This window comes from Myripristis murdjan, chromosome 16 (genome assembly GCF_902150065.1).
Source record: "Myripristis murdjan chromosome 16, fMyrMur1.1, whole genome shotgun sequence".
NCBI lineage: Eukaryota > Metazoa > Chordata > Actinopteri > Holocentriformes > Holocentridae > Myripristis > Myripristis murdjan.
The window spans coordinates 22,611,426-22,633,547 of record NC_043995.1 but is presented as its reverse complement, the minus strand read 5'-3'; the positions used below and the strand labels follow the sequence as shown (position 1 = coordinate 22,633,547).

Here is a 22,122-nt window from a genome sequence, read left to right as displayed (position 1 = left end):
TTCTGTTCAATAACCACATTGCTAATTGAGCTGCCAGTCTCTCTATATGAGGCCCAGTACTGACTCCTGTGTAAAGTTTCACACATTGTACTCTTTACAGTTAAAGCATTTACTATGCCTGCCAGACATAATAGAAATTAATGAGAGGCATAATATTCAAATGGAGTTTCAGTGTATAATTATGCAGCCAAATCAATGGGGTCATTAGCAAACGTGCTGTGGATATCAAACAGTAGAAACATGCTACCTCATCATTTAACCCAAACTTACCTTAAAAAATAAACTATGCTGTCTCCGTTTGAACTTTGCATAACAAAAGTTGGTGAAACAAGGCCTCATTGTGACTCTATCAACCATATGTGCCTTGCATTGTACTAAAATGGTCAAATAAAATGAGTAACTCAGACAATCTCATGTACCTCTAAGTGGGTTATAAATAATGATTTTCTGGTTCTCATTCCAAACGGCTTCCTGGTAGACATAAAACAGGTCGACACAGCGCTTGAAGATATGGACAAATGAAATGGGTAAATATCTAATTACCTTCTTTATTTTGTGTTTTACATTCTGGTAAGAGTGTGCAGAGTCTTGGTGTATGAGGGAGAAACTCTGTGACTGTGAGAGAATGCAAGAGAGAGATAAAGGACAAGCGAAGGATAAAAATGAAGAAGAGGAATGCGAGCTTTAAAGGGAAAGAAAGGGGAGGACTTAGATAAGAGGACAATGGGAAGGAGTGGTAAAGAATTAATGGGAGAAGGGAAGGAGAAGAAAAAGGACAATTGAGATGGGGAAACAAGGGACTTTTTTTTTCAGGGGTTGGCTGCCAGAGTTTCTTCGATCCAGAAGAGGAACTCGCACACTTTGACGTAGACACCGGGGTAGTTGGGCTCCGCACAGCCCTGACCCCACGACACCAGGCCATGGACCTCCCCAAAACACACCAGAGGACTGCCAGAGTCACCCTGATAAAAACAGACAGAGCCGGAGTGAGCGGCAGATTTCATTACAATTTCCAGACAGTTAAGTTTTACTCAGAGGGCACAGCATGCAGTGATGAATCCCTCCACACATGCTGTAGAATAAATTTAGACTCGGTGAGAGCTGAAAACTCACATTGCAGGCGTCTCTGCCTCCTTCCATATAGCCGGCACACATCATCCTGCGTGTGATCATGCCTGGGTAGGCGTTCTCACAATCCTGGTCTTCCACTATGGGCACATCCAGACACTGCAGACGGGTGGGCATGTTGACTGTAACAGGCAGAACATACACAGAGTCCTGTGAAACTCATTTGGTAAACCTTATAGACACACAACATGTTTTAGGTTGCCAGCTATAGGTGCATTTATTTTCATTTAGACTTTTTGCGTTGCATACTCTTGCTATCCCTGTGGACAAATGTTGTAATTCAGATCAGTATTATCAACTGACCCTCGTTTCCCTGGGCAGTGTCACCCCAGCCAGACACGGAGCAGAGCAAGCCCCCATATGGACACCCTGTGGGCAGGGAAATGGGTGCGACTGTCTCTGTCACCTCCACCGGGTGGAAGAGCTTGATCAACATCATGTCGTAATCCAGAGTCTGGTAGTCATAACTGCAGGCAGAGAAATAAAACATCAGCTTAAAACATTGCCTACATGCAAAGGGGGCACGGTCACTAGAAGGATAAGAAAATTAATCTCAAAATTATAATAACACAATGAAAGCTCTAGAGTTTAAGCATAGAAAGTGAGTCTTTTCAATATAAGGGATGATTTGCCCTGTTTTTCTGCTCACCTAGGGTGCCAGATGATAGTGTTGGTCTTCATGAGCTGCTCGGTGCCCTCAAACACACGCAGGTCGTGTTCGCCCAGCATGATCTGCATGGCATACGGGCTGAGAGAGGAGGTGAAATATGCTAGAAATTTCAACAACAGAATGTGCTTCAACCTTTCGCTTACATTGCTTGTTGTTTATTTAATCTCTGTCTCAATCTTAGGCTTTCTATCTTGCAAACAGTGTGCAACCTATTGTATATTCATGCTTGACAAATGCTCCTCACATATGGCTCTAGATTGAATTGTCCTGGTCTTCCACTCACATGATCACACTCACAGTCAAATGATGCATGTAAACCTAAAACAGGAATGACGAGGCAGAAAGGAGGCAAAATGCAAACAGAACAATGATTGAAAACCTTTTCTTGTCTGTGTGTACTCACTTGTACCAGCAGTGAGCGACGGAGAGCACCCACTGCTTGTTGATGAGCACCCCACCACAGAAGTGGTAGCCGTAGTTGAGTGAGGCCATGTAGGGACGAGAGTGAGGCTCACACTCCTGCCCTCCAATGATTCTTCCATCTTCGCGGGGAACTGCCACTGTGACAGGGACAAACACAGAGACAGAGAGAGGAAGATTTGCCTTTTTGTCTTTAAGCATTGTTAACATTCCTTAAATTACATATTTAAGCAGTAAGACATGAGGGTGTGCAATGCCACGCAGCCTTGCCACTGGGCATGAGGCCAACCTTGAATTTATTGCATCTACAGAACAGTTTCATGACCGATTCATTGTTGACTTTTTGTGATTAGCTGCTGAGAAAATGATACTACAAATAAATTAATCAAGCCACATATCTGTTCCAGTGTATCCACTGCTTCAGTTCAGTTGGTTAGTTTGTATCAGCTTAGTTACAGATATCAAAGGTAAATAAGGTGGAGTGTCAGCACTGGGATATACTGGCACTCATCAAAATGCCTCTCAGCCAATCAGAATGCAAGACTGGAACTGGCTGTGATATAAATTTTGATATAGGTGTCATATTACGTAAGTGTGGCTGATCATGTCTATGTGCATGTGGATTCATATCTGGGGTTGTGCCTGTTTTCATTATGTATGTGTGTGTCTGCGCATGCATGGGTGTGTGCATACGTGTGTGTATGTGTGTGTGTTTGTGTGTGTGTGTGTGTGTGTGTGTGAGAGAGAGAGAGAGAGAGAGAGAGAGAGAGAGAGAGTAAGTGACAGAGGGTATGTGCCAGCCCTGGTTTGTGTGTATTTCTGTGTATTTACCAGCAGCTCCCACCATCAGCAGCAGAGCCAGCAGTCTCATGGTGTCTGGTGAATGGTGAATGATCCGAAGACAGCTGGGCGCGCCCTGGCTCAAATTTATATTCTTCGAGCCTACCGAGCTCAGGCCCATCCTCCCTTCCCTTTGGGCATATTCCCCATTACTGTCAGAACTGTTTTTTTTTTTTTAGACCCTTTAACCCGGTGTAACCCTGTAAGTAACCTCATGCCCCCATTGCCATGTTTGCCTACCTCCACCTCCAGCATCCCCCTGTGATAATATATCATCTGCCCCCCCGAGTGACACACATGTACCAAGGTCTCCATATCTTTAACACCTCTGATGGTTGACTAATTGTTGGCAAGCTATAACAAACAAACAGTCGAGCTTTTGGGTTGCCATAAAAAGTTTTAAAATGTGTTTTTTACCTTGGCCAATATGAGCACATATAACACAGTATGGTGAATTGTTACTTTTTTTTTTTTTTTGCTGGAGCATTTCACCACCAAATCTGTGCTGAGTTTATTGCTATTCAATATGTTATCCTCATGCCACCATTTCTGTGGAAAAAAATGTGCCCTTGTAGGGCTGCACCTTTGGGCTGCCCTTGAAAACAAGCCAAGAGAGCTCAGAAAAATATCATCTGTGTTCTTGGCTCAGAAAAGCAGAACCATGTTTTTTCCCAACAGCCAGCAATCAATATGACAAAGTAAGCGAAGCCAGTAAGCTATTGTATTGTATTGTATTATATTGTATTGTGTTGTATTGTATTCTGCTCTATTCTATTCTATTCCATTCCCAACCTCAAGCATTTATAAATAGTGTTACCAGTGCTGTGCAGTTACTACTGTAGAGTACTGGTAAGAACATGTTATGATAGCTAAATACTCAGCGTAATTAAAAAAAATAAAATAAAAGTGTTTACTTATTTATATGCCATGCATTCTATTACAGTATAACTAGATATTACTTCTTAACCTGTGTACTAAAATAAGGCCTGACTGTTTTACCAATAAAAAAAAACAAAACATAAATCTTATGTATATACTTGGGTGACATTGTGCTACAAATATAACGAACAGATGTCTCGTCAGTGACAGAATGTACAAACAGAGTGAGAAACGGAAAATGTGTTAATACTCAGTATGTAACACCGGCCAGATTTGCTCACTTATTAACTGAGGTGGTATACGTGGCACATAAAGAGATAGAGATAGGATATGGTTTTCAGGGCAGGGCAGGAGGAATGGGGGATGGGGGGATGGGGAGACAAGCCGGGAGGCACACGAAAGAGACAGAGGGCTTGAGGTATAAATGCAGTGAATGACAGAGTGCTCATGTCCACTCTGTTCGTAGGAGGGATTGAGTTAGCCACAAGATGATTGGTCTGATTGTGCTCACACTGCTGGGTGCTGCAGGTAAAACACATGTGCAATACACACAGGGATTCAGGGTAAGGCACACACACACAGGTACAGACATATAAGCCTACACACACACACACACACACGCCAAGTTTATATGCACAAAATATTATTCTGAGTTTTACCTCACTGTAAAGATCAAGCTGCTCATTTCATTTTTGCTTTATCTGAACACCTCAGCTGCAGCCCCTCTGGATGACAAGATCGTGGGAGGCTACGAGTGTGCAGCCCACTCCCGGCCTTGGCAGGTGTCCATCAACATCGGCTACCACTATTGCGGCGGCTCCCTCATCAACGACCAGTGGATCATCTCTGCCGCACACTGCTGGCAAAAGTTAATATTACATGCTATGTGGAAGTGTAGATCCTGTATAACTGAGAGAATGTGGATTTTTCTGTCCTGGTGCAGAAGTAATATCATACAATATCCCCCCTATTCCCTCACCCCTGCCTCTTTTTCAGTCCCTTTTCACAGATTGCCATCTTGGGTGACCACCACATCTGGAATTATGAAGGCACAGAGCAGTACATGTCAGTGGATGCCATCTACTGGCACGAGATGTACAACTACGAGACGCTGGACTATGACATTATGCTGATGAAGCTGGCCCATCCTGCCACTCTGAATCAATATGTCAAGCCCATCCCTCTGCCAAAGGCCTGCCCCAGAGTTGGCGACATGTGTGAGGTGTCTGGATGGGGGAACACCTGGCCCGAAGATGGTAAGGTCTAACATACACACTCATTCACACCTCTTCCAAAGTGCCTTGTTATAGCATAAACAGTAACAGGCCCTCAAAGGTTGAGAATTCACCCAACAACAACAATGTTCTCCAGCAGTAAAGCTCTATGTATTTACTGTTTTTCCTTTCTTGCTTGTCCTCTGTCTTTCCACTGTTGTGTCTAGTGTACAACCCATTTCAGCTGCAGTGTGTGAGGGTCCCTATTGTGGCTGATGCGGACTGTGACAACTCCTACCCTGGCATGATCACTAACCAAATGGTGTGTGCTGGATACCCGGAAGGAGGCAAGGACGCCTGTCAGGTATTTCCAGACAAAACCTATTAAATAGCACAGGATTATACACCGGGCAAAATATTCAAAATGTCCATTGTCTGTGAAAATATCCCAAATGGAAAGAATGAAGGGTTGACGGAGGGGATGTGATAGGAATTGATTGAAATGATCACATTGAAAGAAGCATGTTTTGACTCCTCTGCTCTCTCCTCTCCTGTTCAGGGTGACTCCGGTGGTCCTCTGGTGTGTAATGGGGAGCTGCAGGGCATTGTCTCTTGGGGCCAGGGCTGCGCTCAGCCTAACTACCCGGGAGTTTACACCAAAGTCTGCTCTCTGATGCCCTGGATCAACGATATTCTCACCAGATACAGCTAGGCTCTGATCTTCCATCACAGAACATGAGAAAGCGGAAACAAGAGAGGGGAGTTGAAAGTGGCAGAGACAGGTGGTGGTGGGTAGCGTTACAAAGAATGGCAGCAGGAAAGCACCTGACAGACAGTGACAAAGATGAAAAGCAGGGAAAGAGACAGATAGAGTTATATGTGTGATGTTTTCCAACAGGGCACAATCAATAAAATAAGAGCATTGACAACACATATCTCTGTTTGACTGTTTTATTTTTGTTTCAGTGAAAATATCACCAATGACCCTAAAATATAGTTGGCAGGATATATTGGCATCACTCTTATTTTAAGTCAAATTATGGAAAATCTACAGACTATTATAGCCAGGGGTATTTCAACTGGCACCAAATGCAGCAACACAACATTGTAACCATAAAACATTGTAATACACCACATTAGTGGAAAATGTGGTTCAAGAGTATACTGAAGAACGTTCTCAGCAACAAACTACATCAGCGTATTATGCAAATCCAACATAATTTAATGTGTTTGAATAGCCAAAATAGATTTTTTTTCAATGATTATATTCACTGTACAGTCACTCCATATTTTCTATTACTATTGCTGTCAATGTCTTGGTGTCTTCAGTCCTTCCGTGGAAGTATAGCATGTAAACATTGCCTTGTTTTGATCGCTTCATTCTCAGGAACAGACACTCCTTCATCATTCCCTCCATCATAGCTCTGTCAACAAAGCCATAATTTTACTCTCTGATATGACATGATTCATGTCACTCAACTTTAGACCTAATATAAATAAACCTGACAATCTTGTTTGTCTTTTGAATTCCAACCACAAGCTGGATACTGTTTTCCTCTACTCTACTATGAACATATCACACAAGTCCAAGGTTACTCATGTGGTTTCTGGGTCTGAATGCGGGTGTGCCCATGCCTGGAAGGTCCCAAATTCTATGATAAGGAATTTTGAGATGCTGGTAGATGGTTCCATGGCTCTTCTGTTGGTGTGAGACATTCACGGATGTGGGTTTCCTTTCCTGTTAATACAATATCCATTTTAAAGTAAATAAATTCCTCCAAAAAGAAGCATGCAGAAGGATTTATTCTGTGATGTCTCCAAAATCTGAAATAGCAATACTCACCACGTCTCCATGACAAATAAATATTTGAAATGTCTTCCAGCTGAGCAGTAAAGCAGAAGCCAATCATGGAACAGAAGTCACAGTAAGTTCCTTCTCTGAAACTGGGCATTTGACAGGAAAAGCTGCCAAACTGGTTTCACCACAGAGGTCTAAACGATGCTACTCAAGAAAACAAGAGAACTCAAGATTGTTCTGCTAAATATTTGCATAAAATAAAAGGGAATGTACGCAGAAAAGACATAGAACGCTCAGTGCGTGGTTAAGCTTTCCCAAAAATATGTTATTCTTTCACACTTCATCATGTGCAACAACAACCACTGTAGTGGCAACGCCGCAATGACTTTGCATTCCAGCTCACTGGAACGCAGAGTTGGAATGCAAACCTTCAAGAGAAAAGGAAGCTCGATCTGTGCAGTAACATTGTTGGTATCTGCCTCTTGCAATCACACAACCAAGAACACTCCTGAGAGGAGCTTTTAAGTGACTGTGGATGACGGGAAACCTCAGTTAGAACGAGCATTAGAAAGAAGCCTAAAAGGTAATATAACTTTCCTGTTGGAGTTTTGTGTTTTTATCCTTGCATTGTGACCAGGCTTGTCAAAAAATCACTGTACTGGATAAATTGTTTACAGTAGCAAACATGTGTTACTAATATGTATATGTGTTGGGACAATAGGAGTGCTCAAGGGTATCTGTATGTATATCTGTATGTGGCAGGATGGTTATCTGTATGTTTCTGTGTTTGCACGGGCTGTGAAAACAAATTAGACTATATCTATAAGTCTATGTAGCATCATTCAGGCATCCGAACAAAGATTGTAATCAAATCCTTAAACAAAGTTATCTTGATTAAGATTGTACTATAGTAAACTATTTGAAAAAGTTGACTCCTTTTAAATTACAAAACCATGCTTTATACAATAGACTGAATTGAGTGAACAGAAAAATAATCAAATACATACAGAGAGAGAGAGAGAGAAAGATCCCACGAGACACTTGCCCCTACTTATCTGTATTAATACAAACAGTTATCCTGCAGGTCTTCTGGGAGGAAACTGCTAACAGGATGAATTACATTTTGATGATCACTTGTGATAAATACTGAACGTTTAAGACTTTCAGAGGACAAGCTTGTCATGGAAAGTTATTTTTTGTATTTTAATACCTTTATGTCTTATCAGGATCAACATGGCTGAGGCTCTCTATGAAACTGCCGATGTTTTCACTGGGCCAGACGAAGGAAACAGTGGCTATGAATCTCCTGATAATGTCAGTGAAATTCAGAACTACGCTAAATCGAGCACAAAGGAGTCAAAAATGAAGGCTAAGAAGCACCTGGACCAGATGGAGAATGTGACACTGAATATTGCCGTGACTGGGGAAAGTGGGGTGGGAAAGTCCACCTTTGTTAATGCAATAAGAGGTCTTAAAGATGGAGAGCCAGGAGCAGCAGAAACTGGAGTGACAGAGACCACCTTGAGAGCAGTTCGATACACTCACCCCACCATGCCCAATGTTTACATCTGGGACCTGCCGGGAATCGGAACCCCCAACTTCAAAGCCAAAAGGTATCTGAAAGAACTCCAGTTTGACAACTTTGACTTCTTCATTATCATTGGCTCTAACAGATTCAAAGAGAATGACATCATGTTGGCCAAAGAGATCCAGAAAATGAAGAAAACATTTTATTTTGTTCGATCAAAGGTTGACAATGACATCCAGGCTGAATCTCGTAAAAAGAACTTCAACGAAGAGCAAGTTCTGCAAAAAATCAAACAAAGCTGCAGAGAAAACCTGGCACCTGTTGGGCATCCCAAAGTGTTCCTCATCTCTACATTTGATCTGGGAAAGTATGATTTCAACAAGCTGCTTGAGTCCTTGAAGGACAACCTGTCAGACCACAAGTGGCTGGCTTTGATCAACTCTCTGCCTGTATGCTCTGTGGGCATGATCGAAAAGAAAAAAAAGCTACTTAATAACGTTGCTATTGCTGCTGCAGCAGCTGCAGCACCCAGTGCAGGCGTCTTTCTTCCAGGCTTTTCAGTGGGTTGTGAGATTGGCATTATGCTCAAGTTCTTCCAGACAGCACATGTGTCCTTTGGGCTGGATGACAGATCCATTCATAATTTGGCAGAACGGATTAACAAGCCAGAAGTTCAGCTGAAATCGGCGATGAAATCTCACTTTGTCCATGGAGTTAGTGACTCAATGGTGGCCGCTATGTTTCGCACCAAAGGCATGACAGCAGCAAAAACTCTTGAAACTGTGTTTTCTGGCTTACCTGGCATGGCCATTGCATTTGGCACCACTCTTTTCCTTCTGCGACAAGGAATAAAGGAAATGGCTGAGGATGCCAAAGCAGTTCTGGCTGCAGCAGATTTGTGAAGAAATCAAGGTAGAATCACAAAATCCAGCAATATGTATTGCCAACAAAGTTGAAAAAAGATACCTTTACCTAAAAATTACCTACCTGCAGCCTGAACATGGAAATTACGAAAATAATTTGAATCTAAACATTTGAATCTGTGTTGCCTGGTGTGTTGCACAAGGTTATCATAACATTAGCAACACTGTGCTTGTCTTACTAGCTGCTCCAGTCATCATCTGCAAACTAGTTCATCAAGCTGGTGAGCATCATTAAAGATATCTTTCACTTAATACAAGAGTTTTAACATTAAACGGCTAAGAACACTGACTGAACAGCCAGCGTCCAGTGATTTGAATTGGGAAGGCCGTTAATCTAATTCATTCAAGTTCTTGTTGCAAACTTACACCCTCTACTGGTTGCATTAACAATATTTTGAGTCACCATTCATGTCGCCAAAGGAATTCTTTGTGATAATTGAATGAAAATCACTCAGAGATGGAACTTTTGTGAAACAGTTACTTTGCTATAGTATAGACTCACAAGTTATGGACAGCCAACACCCCAGGAGGAGAAAATGTCTCTCCTGAAGGAGGGACACTGATGGATCTTTTTGATAATGTAATTTTAACACATAACACGTCGTGGATGTTGTAACCTTCTCCTGTGCTTGTGTGCTAAACCCACCACTTTGGAACGTGTGATGGTGATATCATTTGCACTTCCTTTGTAGTCTATTTGGGAAATCTGCTCATAAGAACTATTTCTTTCTTTTATATCAGTTAATAATTTTTTTAGCACTGATTTAGTTGCCAGTATCACTGAAAATGGAGTTGACATGGCGTTTTGTTTTGTCAAGCCTGTAATGTACACTACATCCAGTTAACTGTTAACCAGTGTTGTGACCTGAGCGTCATTATTAAGTACAATGAAGCTCAGTTCTCTGTTGAACCCTCTGTTTTGTTTTGTTTTGTTAAACATTAGATCACTTGTTTTTGCCTCCTGTTTAAATCCATGAACAAGTTGTGATAATGTGTTGTGGGCATGGAGAAACGTGCTTCATCAATTTGAACATTTGTTTAACAAAAAATCACAAAATAAGTAACTATCAGACTTTATGTGCCGCTTAAGTTTTCCCGATCCTTATTATAATAATACCTGATGGACACTACTAGGGCACTTTTTGTAGACTTTAACAAGTATCCAATGGCTGTTTAACTTATTTCAGACTCATCTTAATTGTTATAAACAAAACATCAGTTATTCTGTAACACATGATAAAATGTTTTAAGGGACACACAACTGTGACGCAATATTTGTCCATTTCCATAACTGTCCAAATATCAACTGTAGAAGTAATATTGGACCAATACCATTTCATTTTTTAGAACTGACATCAGCTCATCCCAACTCTGCCAAAATATCAGTGCATCCCTGCTTTCTATACAATAAAGAGTAATTAATACATTATGTTTTAGATGAGATAGGTTATTTGTTCCTGGTGAATTAAATGCTGTCCTCACAGGGAAATACGTGTGGGCTTTTTGGTTGGTGCTCGGTAAACCCAGTTAAAGATGGGAATTTTCTAATGTATTATTATTCTTGAGCTCTATTTGATGATGAGGATAGACACAGGCAATAACTGTAATAGAGTTGAGTTTTTGTAGCGGCATTTTCTGCAATTAAACATTCCCCTTGTAGAGTAACAATGTCTGTCTGGACCCTGGTGAGACCAACCAACCTGTCCAGTAAAGTGAAAACATCCTGACTGTCATATCTGAAATAGCAACGAGTTTTACAAGTACAGCCACAACATGTTAGCAAATGTTTCCATAGCTTGCATTGCAGCGGTCTAACAGGCAGCCGTTTGTTGAGCCAAGTGGAGGATGACACGTGCAGTTGAAGAGTCAATCAGATGCGGGTGGGAAAAAATAAAAACTGAGGTTATGATCTGCTTGAATTTCTCTGTTTTCGAGTGTAAAAGTAACTTTCTAAATCCCCAGCAGAACTAGGTGTTTGACTCAGGAGAAATCAGCTGATAGGCCTTTCTCTACAATGCGGCCACAGAGATGAGCTGAGCTTTACCCAGCTTTGGCAACATTTTAAAGAAATGCATTTGCTATGACCTTGAGTGTTTGCTGTTCAGATGGAGGAGGAAACAATCTGTTATTTAAACATTTTTTAATCTTCATTTTACTCTGGTGTTGTGTTCTGTGTCTTTTTTTAATAAACAGTACAGAAAATGCTTGTTGTCAGGAGTTTTTTTCCCCTCTTACTAATATGCCATAAACCTAAATTAACAATAATAATCAACAGTGTAATATATTACGTCAGTCCTTGCTAGGGTTTTTTGATAAAAGCATTTTCAACCAAACAACAAACATAACAACACACAACACACATCACTTACTTTATTTTAATAGGATTACTGTCTTAACACATACCCCAATTCAATAAAACTAATGTCATATATGGGTGAAGCTATGTGGAAATAGTGTTGTTTTCATTTTGAAAAATAAAACATTTCATTAATTTTGCCTCCACCTGAGTGATTTTCACTTCTAGTCATGGGAATTATCTTTTCTTTTCTTTCTTTTTTTTAATTTGGTAAGACTACAGCTAATCATTGATTTTAGAATAAAAAAAGGAGGAAATCGCCCTTGTGGTTATTATGGGCCAGCGAATAGAAACAGTCCCCTCTGATAAATATCTGGGCATCCACTTTGATGGTAACTTGGCCTGGAAAAAGGTGACCCATGCTGCACTGAGGAAGATTCAGTCAAGATTATTAGTCTTGTTGAAGCTGAGATTGTTTGACATCAGTCGATAGCTCTTGCATGTTTTTTTTTTTTTTGCTTTGTTTTTGTTTTTGTTTTTTTGCGATTTTTGGCCCATAACAAATGAATTGCGAAATTTTGGCAAGACTCTATGTCACACAGATTTTACAATATTGATTGACCAATTTTTTGCAGTTGCAGTTTAAGTGTCATTTTTTTGGAGGGAGGCAATACACACTAATGATGGAATGTTTGGAGGAGGTAGCTAAAAAGCAGGTCCCCTCTAACTGCCTAGCAACTCCTTGGCAACCACCCATAATATCATACCAACCGCTTAGCAACGCCTTAGTAACTGTCAGGAACACCATAGCAACTGTCTTGCAACGTCCTACAAACCACCCAGAACACCATAGCAACCAAAAAGCAAAGCCCTCAAACACCATAGCAACTGCCCTGAAATGCCTTAGCAACCATCAGGGACAACATAGCAACCACCTAGCAACACCCTAGCAACATAGCAACCACCTAGCAACACCCTAGAAAACACTTTTCATGTTGGTAAGCAACCTCCTAGCAATGCCTTGACAACCATCAGGAACACCATAGCAACCAACTAGCAATGACCTAGCAACCACTCCAAAGACCATAGCAACCACCTGGAACACCATAGTAATCACCTGCCAAAGTCCTAGAAACCATTCTGTAGACTACAGCAACCATGTAGCAAAACAACCTCAAACCAAACATACCACCATCTGCAAAAGGCATAGCAAAGGGATGGCAGATTAGCGCACAGGCCTCATGTTTAACAATGTAGGCAAGCACATTCAAAGTTTTTTTCTTTCTTAAGAGATTTTAGCCAATTCTAGTTTTTCATGTTATTTCACACCATACAGTGTCATAAAAAGTGTCTGTTTAGCTCTGCAATACCACTTTTATAATGACACTATTAGTTATGTTGTCTGAAAGGTAAATTAAATCACATTCAACAGCAAGAAAAAATAGAATACTATCCCCATTTTTAAAAAAAATTTAACAAACTCATGTGATGTGCTTCATATGTTTTATTTGTCCAGTGCAAAAGATGGAAAATGAACAGCATATGATGTAGAGCTGCATGCACTGGATGTCGAACAGGATCACTTAGTAGCTGGCCATGGTGCGCTCCAGCCAGTCGTTGAAGAGGCAGACCTGGTGATGAAGATTTCAACAGTTAGTATAGCCAGACCCTGAAATATTATCACACAAAGTTAAGTCAAACTGGAGACAGTGTGGTTATTAAAAATATCCTTACCTTGGCGTAAACACCAGGGTGGTTCTTCTCAGCACATCCGTAGCCCCAGGACACAACACCCTGCAGCTCACCGTTGCACACAACTGGGCCACCAGAGTCACCCTGAGAGTGGAGAAGAGACAATATGGAGATTAGATGTTTCCATAAAACTCAACATGGTGATTTTGTTTTACATATAGCACCATATTTGTTTGTCAAGAATTGCTGCATCCCTTAAGTAACATGGAGCTACATACCTGGCAGGAGTCCTTGCCTCCCTCCAGGTATCCAGCACAGAACATGGCATCAGTGATCATGCCAGGGTAGGAGTTGTCGCAGTCCTCATCAGACAGGATGGGGAGGTCCAGGCACTGCAGCTTGTTGCTGTCAGCAGCTGTGATAGATGTGGTTGTGGGATGAAAAATGGTTTGGAGCAGTAAGGGCAACGTTTGTCCTCAGACATTTTCTAATACATAGTGGGAAATCACAAGATGATTTACTCACTGGAGCTCATGGTGTTGCCCCAGCCAGAGACGAGGCACATGGTGCCAGCGGGAGCACAGCTGGTAGGCAGAGCCACGGGCTGCACATACTGGTTGAGCTCGGCGGGCTTGCTCAGCTTGATCAGCATGATGTCGTTGTTGATGTTGTAGGAGCTGTAGTTGGGGTGGCGGATGACACGGGAAGAGCGGATGAACTGCTCGTTGCCCTCGGTGACCCTGATGTTGTGCTCGCCAAGACGCACCTCCACACGGCTGAAGAGCACAGACAGTGGATTAATCTGAAGTGTTCTCTGGTGTTATTTCTGTTCACTATTCCTTTTCTGAGTAGCCAACACAAAACCTGTTGCACTGCTGAGTATTTCAGACCTCAAATCCACATATAAAGACTTACGACTTGTAGCAGTGAGCAGCAGACACAACCCAGTTCTCGTTGACCAGGGAGCCGCCACAGAAGTGGTAGCCGGAGTTCAGAGACACCTGATGGGGCTGAGAGTAGGGCTTGCACTCATACCCTCCGACGATCTTGTCGTCTTCGGTGGCAACTGAGAACACAAGTCAGTGACCAAATCATGTTTACATCTACTCTGTACCAACAAGCAAGCATCATGTTTGAAGATTAAGTGATCTAATCTTGATTTTTCTCATGCTTCTTGCTCAACAATTGACATCACATCAATACTGGACTGTGTTCATGTCAAGGATAGTTAAAGATCAAGCATCTTAAAAGTCCTAACCTTTCCTTTAACCCATTAAACACCCTGACTTTCCCTTAAATTTCCCCATAAGTACCTTCAAAGAAAAGAAAAAACACTTTTCCACATCATATGAGTGTTAAGGTTAAGGTTAAGGTTAAGTCTTGTGCATCAATTTGTGCACATTTGAACAACGAGCAGTGAAAGACAGTCCTGTCTTACAGTGCTGCATACTCACAGGCGGCTCCAATGAGCAGAACAAAGACCAGAGACCTCATGGTTGCTGAGTGATCGTGTCGATGAGGGGACTTCACCTGGACCTGTGGTTTATATCCTGAGTGTGGAGACCTGCCCTGTGGTGCAGCCACTCTCATTGGTCAGAAGACAGCCAATCACCATTGGGATGTTTGTGTTAAGTGATTCATTACTACTGTTATCTAGAAAACACTTTTCATGCTGGTAAAAGTGACAATGGCTTTATTTTTTGGGGGAAAAAAAAGCAGTCTTGGAGGAAGGTCTGTATGGCTCCTAGTGCCTCCTGTTTTCTCAAACCATGTGTTTATGCTTTTGCTTGGTCAGGAAAAGAGAATTCATTCATGGCTTACTTCCAGAAATGAAAAATAATAAATAAATAAACTGATACAAAAATAAAAATAGTAAGATCCTTCCATTGCCTAAGATATGCACACATCATAAACATATTAGGGTAACACTTTACAATAACAGTACAACAATTAACGTTAGTTAATGCCATAATAAACATTAAGTAACAGGTAATGAACATTAAGTAACAGTTAACTTACCATCAACTAATGTGTCTAGGAATCATTTACTAATGCTGTTCATGCTAAGATATTAATTTAAATGTTATTTAAGGGTTATTGTAGATATCATTAACATTAGTAAATGCCATAATAATCATTAACTAACAGTTAATTAACCATTGTGGCATTAACTAACGTTAACTAATGTTAACTGTTGTACTGTGAAGTGTTACCCATATTAGTTCAAGCCTGGATTTTGTTTTGATTGTCATGCTATTTTTTGAGAATACATGATATTGTATAAACATTTGTGTTAAATTAGCCTTTATCTATAGTTTGCAGAGGATTATCTCATGTTTTTAATTATAGTCAGTAAATAATTCTTTCATCAAGTGAACAGTCACTGTCTGATTATGTGTGTAAGTATATGTTCTGTTATGAGCGAATGATTGAAAAGAAAAGATGGTGTCAAGAATATTGACAGCAGTGATGACAGAGGTTGATTATTTCGACAAGTGCAATTTTAGGGTTCAATAAACATGCACTCTGCATGTTATGCCACGTTTGTCCAGTCAGATTAAACAGGTATGAAACCACCTCTATATTTAGAAGTGTGGGAACACAGCACAGTATCTCACAGCTGTGCGGTTCTCATACAACACCTGTTACCCCCTGAGAGGAAAAAATACATCTGCATATTCAGATATAGTGGTTGAGGCTGCCTTACAAACAGAACAGTGGTTGTTTTTATGATCTCTGTTAGTATGGCACTTTTCACAACAAAGCTAGAGAGTGCTCCATAATTAGAAAAAAACACAGGACATTTATTGGTATGAAAGAAAAAAAATATATAACAGTAAAAAACAAGTGAGGACAAAAGGCTTTACATTACAGTTTTTCTCCATTGGTTTGGCTCATTTCTTGAAACTGAAATTACATTCTCAAAACTTCAAGATCATTTGGCAAAACCGTCTTACAGTTCAGCACAACACCATAGATCACTTGCAAAAGCACATATCTCTCCCAAAACTGTTCACTCATGCTTCAGAACTAAATTCCTTTCCCATATAAATAGTCAGTGCCCCCAAAATGAGAAAGATCCTTCTCAATTGCTTGGGCTCATTTCTTGAAACAGACCGGACGTTCTCAACACGCTTGGTGCTTTTGCCAAAATAACCTGGATGGTTCAGCATAACACCATGGTTCACCTGCAAAAGCTCATATCTCTCCCAAAACAGTTCACTCGTGTCAAAATGAAGTTTCCTTCTCATATCAGTAGTCAGTGCCCCCAAAATGCATCGTCCCTTTGGCATTGTGTAAGCACTGCAAGTCAAAATGTTTAGATGTTTTGTCACTATGGCAGAGAACCACTGAAATATCCCTCATGTCCACCTCTCAGTCTTAGCCCAGTCCTTCACTGACAGTGGTTACTTTACTAATTATTTTTGTCTAGCTAACAGAATACAATTGTGTATAAAACTGAAAAAAATAAATAAATAAATAAATAAAATAGGATTTTTACGGTAAGAGTAGCCTCCAAGGTTTGACATCACACATTGCACTCATACTGCCAAGGAAATTGTAACCATTACATTTTTTTTTTCAATCGCTTTACCTCCTCTGTCAACTCAGAAACCCTGGTATCAAAATAGCTAATACATAGGCCTAATGAGAGGCGACACATTTTGTTTGCAAAAGGCTCTTACCATGACAAAACATTTCAAACATGCAGCAAAAGCACATTTTGTCACCGCCCAATACAACTTGCAGTCAGGTGAGTAAATCCAGCTACTCACTCACTTCATACTCAACACCAAAATGCAACACACCCTTTTCAGTCTGAGCAGGTTCCATTTTACTTTTTCATGTGTGTATTGCAGTCATATTTTGGCAATTTCCATAGTTACATATTGTAAAGCAAGTAGCAAAAGCCAATATTTCCCTCAAACAACTCAACTTCTGCCCAAATGAGTAGATTCCTTCAATCAGCTCTACTGTACTGTAACACAGCTGACAGCAGAATACAAAATACAGCTGTCGGTTTGAACAAGGTTCTCCTGTGTGCTACACATTCAAATGTGAACTTACAGTAAAGAACTGCATCCAAACTCAAAGACTTTGAGGTGAAATTTTACTGTATTGATGGCAAAAACTGAAATACTGTAATTCACATACAGTATTACACAGAAAAACTCAAAGGAGTTGAAAAAAAAATACAGAATACAATTTATAGGCCCTCTCTTGTAGGTGCATCCTGATTGGTGATTGGTGACTTGTGGAAAGGGTAGTGATGCAGGTGCACTAGTGATTTCACAGTGATGCAGGTCATTTCTATCAGCTGTCAGCAGATGTTTTGCTTTTGACTACCACAGTGAAGTCAATGGAGTCAGGGCCATGTAAATGATACATGTGACAAGTGTTGTGCAAAAGAGCGTGAAAAATGTGTGAATCCAATGAAAAGGTATGAACACATTTGCAAAAGAAAACTTCTGCTGTGGTTTGGAAGTGAAGATGACGACAAAGTGGATCCCAGTTTCATTATACTGGAAAAAAATGATTGAAAAAAACTGTAAACAATTTATCAAATGTTCCAAGAGATTCATATATGGTATTATTCATGGTATTATGTTCTTGACTAATTTTGACAATTGAACAGACTATTGTGCATGTGATGACTTATACAATGAAATGATGCTGACATGTTTTGGAGAGAACAACCATTAGACTGAGAACCCAACAGTCAGTTTAGATCAACAAGATCTATTCACTTGGAAATTGTGCTAACTGTAGGCTAACTGTACTAAACCATTTGCAAAGATATACTGAGAAATTGAGACATGTACTAAGACATTTGCAATTTCATGAAATGAATGAGAAGTTCCAGTATGTTTTGAACAATTGCCAAGAGGTTTGGAGTTTTGTCCATGTTATTTTGAGAATGTCATTTCAGTTTCAAGAAATGAGCCAAACCAATGGAGAAAAACTGTAAAATAAATGGAAAACAAATATCAGACAGGGCAATAAGAATAAATTTAGTAAAGGCCAATGATTATAGAAAGGCCAAGCTGTAAAAGTACACTAATTTACAAAAGGATTCTGGCTCTGTCAGCTGAAGTGCCTCAGGCAAGTTGCTCCAAACAACAGATGTAATGTATAATTAGTATTACCTGACTATTTTCTCTCTCCTCCAATCCCACATAGAGTCCATCCTAATGGGAAAAATTCCACCAGTAACCAACATTTGAAGCAGGTAGACAGTCATACAAGATTATGTGGTTGACCCAGTACTTTTCTTCTCTTTTTGGTAGGAATCCTTCACTGAACTTTATGTTTCATCAGCATTGCAACATAAAATTTGTTCACATTTTGATACAGATATTGGTATGTTATGGCACCTAGGTTAAGCCTTCTCCACGTAGATTAGAAAAGAGGAGTAACAGTTTATTTTGGAAATTGTGTCAGTGCGTTTGTAATGATGGAGCTGCTTATCAGAAACATGTTGCACTTTATTGCCATGTAATATTCTGAAATCCTTAATTAAACTTTAGATTTAGATTTATTTTGCTCTGGGAAAATTTAAAAGGAACATTTGTTTGCTATTGAAAGGTTTGATTTTAATAAACTGTCTCCCAATATAATGAAAACTAAATTTGTGTTCTTGTTGTTTATTTATTTATTTATTTATTTATTTATTTTGGAAACCAACAAAAACTAGATGGGGGTATTGAATTAAAAATCTGTGATGATAAAATTGAAAGAGTTTTTTTAGACAAAATTCCAAGACTTTGTTAGTTATCATACATAAACATGGGCATGACATATTGACTGCATTAAAGGTAAAATTTCAAAATCAGTTCAAAATCAATAGCAGTCCTGCATAAATCTAAGGATATAGAATATCATATTATTCATTGCTCCCTTATAATTCATTATATATATACTTCATTATACGTGTGTGTGTGTGTGTGTGTGTGTGTGCCTTTTCAATCATTACTCACACAATCGTAATACACACTTTTAATTATTTTGTTTACAGTATACTGCCTAGATTGTGCATGTGTATTGTATAATAGACTGCATATTGTACAGTATATACTGTTTAAACTTGCTGTATTGTGTGTGATGACTGAATAAAAATATTACTACTAATACCGCTACTACTACCTTATAGGTAATTTATGCTGTTTTACCTTCATATGTTAAAGACAAATAATTTTTGACAAACCTCTTTTCAGTAGAAAGAACTGAATAAATACATAGAAGGACAGATTGATTTCAAATGCTTTATTTGTTACAGCTTTCAATCCCCAGCATGATAGAAATTACTATCTGAGCCATCCATGATGTTGAGATGTGTGTCTGAGGTGGAAGCTGAACGGTTGGATCAAACTCAGCCGCTGGCCATAGTGCGCTCCAGCCAGTCGAGGAACATGCACACCTGAAAACAGAGAGATATGAGTGTGTTTGATACACTGTGTCAAACAGCGTGACTGTTACATCATATTTGATTATGTTAAAATTTACCTTGGCATAGACACCAGGGTGGTCCTTTTCGGCACATCCGTAGCCCCAGGACACAATGCCTTGCAGCTCGCCGTTGCACACAACAGGGCCACCAGAGTCACCCTGAGAGAGGCAGAGACAAGAGAGATGAGCATGAGGAAAAGGGTTTGCGCATTACACAAGTTGCAAAGCTCAAACTGAGTTAAACGTATTGAAAATGATGCAAAAGCAGAGATATACACACCTGGCAGGAGTCCTTGCCTCCCTCCAGGTATCCAGCACAGAACATGGTGTCGGTGATCATGCCGGGGTAGGAGTTGTCACAGTCCACATCAGAAATGATGGGGATGTTCAGGCACTGCAGCTTGTTCCTGTCAGCAGCTGGAGTAAGAAGAGAGAGCAAGGGTGATAGGGGTGTGCAGTGTGGATCTCTTTTATTATGATTATGATTACTAGATTGTGTGAATACAGCAGACAACTGAATTTTGAACTTGTAGTGAGTTATGTTCTCTATAATGCAAGGATATGAAGATGAAGATGAGTACTGCTACTCACTGGAGCTCATGGTGTTGCCCCAGCCAGAGACGAGACACATGGTGCCAGCGGGAGCACAGGCGTTGGGCAGAGGCACGGGCTGCACATACTCATTGATGATGGCGCGCTCGCTCAGCTTGATCAGCATGACATCATAGTCGATATTGTAGGGGTTGTACTGGGGGTGGCGGATGACACGGGAGGAGGTGATGAACTGCTCGCTGCCCTCGGTGATCCCGATGTTGTGCTCACCAAGACGCACCTGGATACGACTGAAAGAGGCAGAAAGCAGGATGGTACAAAATAATAGGCTATTTATACCGAAACTGGTGTCACATCTGTTTGTTTAAAGATGGCTTATTTACACTGACAGTTAAATTTTTCTGTGTTTGTGTGTCTATTCCATGTCAGATGAATAAGCTATAGTAAAATCTTAAGAAAAAAAGGAGTTACTTACGACTTGTAGCAGTGAGCAGCAGACACAATCCAGTACTCATTAACCAGGGAGCCACCACAGAAGTGGTAGCCGGAGTTCAGAGACACCTGATGGGGCTGAGAGTTGCGTTGGCACTCATACCCTCCGACGATCTTGTCGTCCTCGGTGGCAACTGAAAAATAAATATAAGAAGGGTTAATCTGACAGAAACTGCATCAAAATTGCATCAAAAAGTCGCCTGGAAGTTATTTCCCATTAGATCCAAGCATGAAAGGCCTCTGTACAAGTACTTCACACTCACAAGCAGCTCCAATGAGCAGAATGAAGACCAGAGACCTCATGGTTGCTGTTTGATCCCCTCGATATCAGGCCTTCACCAGGATCTCTGTTTTATAGCAAAAATTGCTGAAAAAAAAAAATACACCACGCAGCGTGATTGGTTCAATAATGCCCAATTAAAAAAAAAAATGGTCAGGCACTGCCAGCCAGTCATTTGAGGTTGAGGTGGTTCATTTGAGGTGATGAGCCCAACCCAACTCACTACCTTGTGAATTAATCATCTTCAGCTCGATATGGCTTGAACAGCTGGATTATTCACACAATGCACCAAGGCCGTGCCACTGGTAAGTGCCAAAATAGGCAGGCAGTATAATTTTTTCTTTCAACAGCTCTACACAAATAACTGGGACATATTCTTGTGTCTTTGCATTTTTCAAATCACCACTGGACCCAACAGTCAGATCAGAGAGCACATTTACTAATGGTATTGAAACAGGATTTTAAAAAAGGGCAGTATTGAAGAAAGCGTATTTCTAAACGACATTTATCCAGCAGCTGAGACAATTTTGAAGCTTCAGAATGAGCTTTCTTAGGAAGAAGAATGTTAAAAGGTAGATCGGTCGTCTGGTAATCGGAGGGTCCTGATTCGATCCGCGGCTCCACCGGAGAGCGTGTCGCAGTGTCCATGTGCAAGACACTGAACCCCTAAACGAACATGATGGGCACCTTGCATGACAGCCTCTGCCACCAGTGTATGAGTGTGTGTGTGAATGGGTGAATGTGTTGAAAACATTGTAAAGCGCTTTGAGGGCTCAGCAGACTACAAAAGCACTATAGAAATGTGTGTTTTGTTACTATACTATTCATTAAATCCATTACTATTTACCATGTATCAGCACAATACAAAAAATATAATATGGGTTAATCTGAATCCATTATTTCCCCCTTTTTTCCACTATATGGATGTGTTGTCTAGACATCAACACAGAGTAGATAAACTCA

General features: G+C 40.4%; 5 protein-coding genes across 6 annotated transcripts; 2 read left to right on the top strand and 3 right to left on the bottom strand.

Moving 5' to 3' along the window:
- Nucleotides 1-685: 685 nt before the first annotated feature.
- Nucleotides 686-3,169, bottom strand: LOC115373306 (trypsin-like). The gene is made up of 6 exons (XM_030071626.1): nucleotides 3,050-3,169; nucleotides 2,202-2,358; nucleotides 1,778-1,876; nucleotides 1,432-1,595; nucleotides 1,114-1,250; nucleotides 686-962 (listed from the first exon to the last, which is right to left on the bottom strand). The coding sequence occupies exons 1-6, from the start codon at nucleotides 3,087-3,089 to the stop codon at nucleotides 810-812; spliced, it is 750 nt and encodes a 249-aa protein (XP_029927486.1). The 5' UTR covers nucleotides 3,090-3,169; the 3' UTR covers nucleotides 686-809.
- A 1,175-nt stretch (nucleotides 3,170-4,344) lies between these two features.
- LOC115373304 (trypsin-2-like) lies at nucleotides 4,345-5,959 on the top strand. Its single transcript, XM_030071624.1, has 5 exons — nucleotides 4,345-4,465; nucleotides 4,652-4,805; nucleotides 4,934-5,193; nucleotides 5,379-5,515; nucleotides 5,711-5,959. Exons 1-5 carry the CDS (start codon nucleotides 4,426-4,428, stop codon nucleotides 5,861-5,863), a joined length of 744 nt encoding a protein of 247 aa, XP_029927484.1. The 5' UTR covers nucleotides 4,345-4,425; the 3' UTR covers nucleotides 5,864-5,959.
- A 1,456-nt stretch (nucleotides 5,960-7,415) lies between these two features.
- Nucleotides 7,416-10,992, top strand: LOC115373303 (interferon-inducible GTPase 5-like). Its single transcript, XM_030071623.1, has 2 exons — nucleotides 7,416-7,532; nucleotides 8,176-10,992. The coding sequence occupies exon 2, from the start codon at nucleotides 8,183-8,185 to the stop codon at nucleotides 9,377-9,379; it is 1,197 nt and encodes a 398-aa protein (XP_029927483.1). The 5' UTR covers nucleotides 7,416-7,532; nucleotides 8,176-8,182; the 3' UTR covers nucleotides 9,380-10,992.
- A 2,196-nt stretch (nucleotides 10,993-13,188) lies between these two features.
- LOC115373305 (trypsin-1) lies at nucleotides 13,189-14,929 on the bottom strand. Its single transcript, XM_030071625.1, has 6 exons — nucleotides 14,843-14,929; nucleotides 14,304-14,454; nucleotides 13,914-14,164; nucleotides 13,667-13,803; nucleotides 13,431-13,532; nucleotides 13,189-13,327 (listed from the first exon to the last, which is right to left on the bottom strand). Exons 1-6 carry the CDS (start codon nucleotides 14,880-14,882, stop codon nucleotides 13,280-13,282), a joined length of 729 nt encoding a protein of 242 aa, XP_029927485.1. The 5' UTR covers nucleotides 14,883-14,929; the 3' UTR covers nucleotides 13,189-13,279.
- A 4,783-nt stretch (nucleotides 14,930-19,712) lies between these two features.
- On the bottom strand, nucleotides 19,713-21,185 carry LOC115373986 (trypsin-1-like). 2 transcript variants are annotated; one of them, XM_030072664.1, is made up of 6 exons: nucleotides 21,143-21,185; nucleotides 20,863-21,013; nucleotides 20,427-20,677; nucleotides 20,116-20,252; nucleotides 19,893-19,994; nucleotides 19,713-19,806 (listed from the first exon to the last, which is right to left on the bottom strand). In XM_030072664.1, the coding sequence occupies exons 1-6, from the start codon at nucleotides 21,180-21,182 to the stop codon at nucleotides 19,759-19,761; spliced, it is 729 nt and encodes a 242-aa protein (XP_029928524.1). In that variant the 5' UTR covers nucleotides 21,183-21,185; the 3' UTR covers nucleotides 19,713-19,758. The 2 variants fall into 2 exon arrangements, with proteins under 2 accessions (XP_029928524.1, XP_029928523.1); XM_030072663.1 differs by having other exon boundaries at nucleotides 20,116-20,242; nucleotides 20,423-20,677; nucleotides 21,143-21,182.
- Nucleotides 21,186-22,122: the final 937 nt, after the last annotated feature.

Excerpts from the sequence above, each read along its gene's own strand:
- LOC115373306 (XM_030071626.1), bottom strand. The coding sequence starts at position 3,089 with ATGAGACTGCTGGCTCTGCTGCTGATGGTGGGAGCTGCTG. Across the intron at positions 1,251-1,431 it reads CACTGCCCAGGGAAACGAGG|TCAACATGCCCACCCGTCTG; the intron begins GTCAGTTGATAA and ends TGCCTGTTACAG. Across the intron at positions 963-1,113 it reads GAGGCAGAGACGCCTGCAAT|GGTGACTCTGGCAGTCCTCT; the intron begins GTGAGTTTTCAG and ends TGTTTTTATCAG.
- LOC115373304 (XM_030071624.1), top strand. The coding sequence starts at position 4,426 with ATGATTGGTCTGATTGTGCTCACACTGCTGGGTGCTGCAG. Across the intron at positions 4,466-4,651 it reads CACACTGCTGGGTGCTGCAG|CTGCAGCCCCTCTGGATGAC; the intron begins GTAAAACACATG and ends TGAACACCTCAG. Across the intron at positions 5,516-5,710 it reads GAGGCAAGGACGCCTGTCAG|GGTGACTCCGGTGGTCCTCT; the intron begins GTATTTCCAGAC and ends TCTCCTGTTCAG.
- LOC115373303 (XM_030071623.1), top strand. The coding sequence starts at position 8,183 with ATGGCTGAGGCTCTCTATGAAACTGCCGATGTTTTCACTGGGCCAGAC.
- LOC115373305 (XM_030071625.1), bottom strand. The coding sequence starts at position 14,882 with ATGAGGTCTCTGGTCTTTGTTCTGCTCATTGGAGCCGCCT. Across the intron at positions 14,455-14,842 it reads TCTGCTCATTGGAGCCGCCT|TTGCCACCGAAGACGACAAG; the intron begins GTGAGTATGCAG and ends TTGTGTTCTCAG. Across the intron at positions 13,533-13,666 it reads GAGGCAAGGACTCCTGCCAG|GGTGACTCTGGTGGCCCAGT; the intron begins GTATGTAGCTCC and ends CTCCACTCTCAG.
- LOC115373986 (XM_030072664.1), bottom strand. The coding sequence starts at position 21,182 with ATGAGGTCTCTGGTCTTCATTCTGCTCATTGGAGCTGCTT. Across the intron at positions 20,253-20,426 it reads GGGCAACACCATGAGCTCCA|CTGCTGACAGGAACAAGCTG; the intron begins GTGAGTAGCAGT and ends TTCTTACTCCAG. Across the intron at positions 19,807-19,892 it reads ACCCTGGTGTCTATGCCAAG|GTGTGCATGTTCCTCGACTG; the intron begins GTAAATTTTAAC and ends CTCTGTTTTCAG.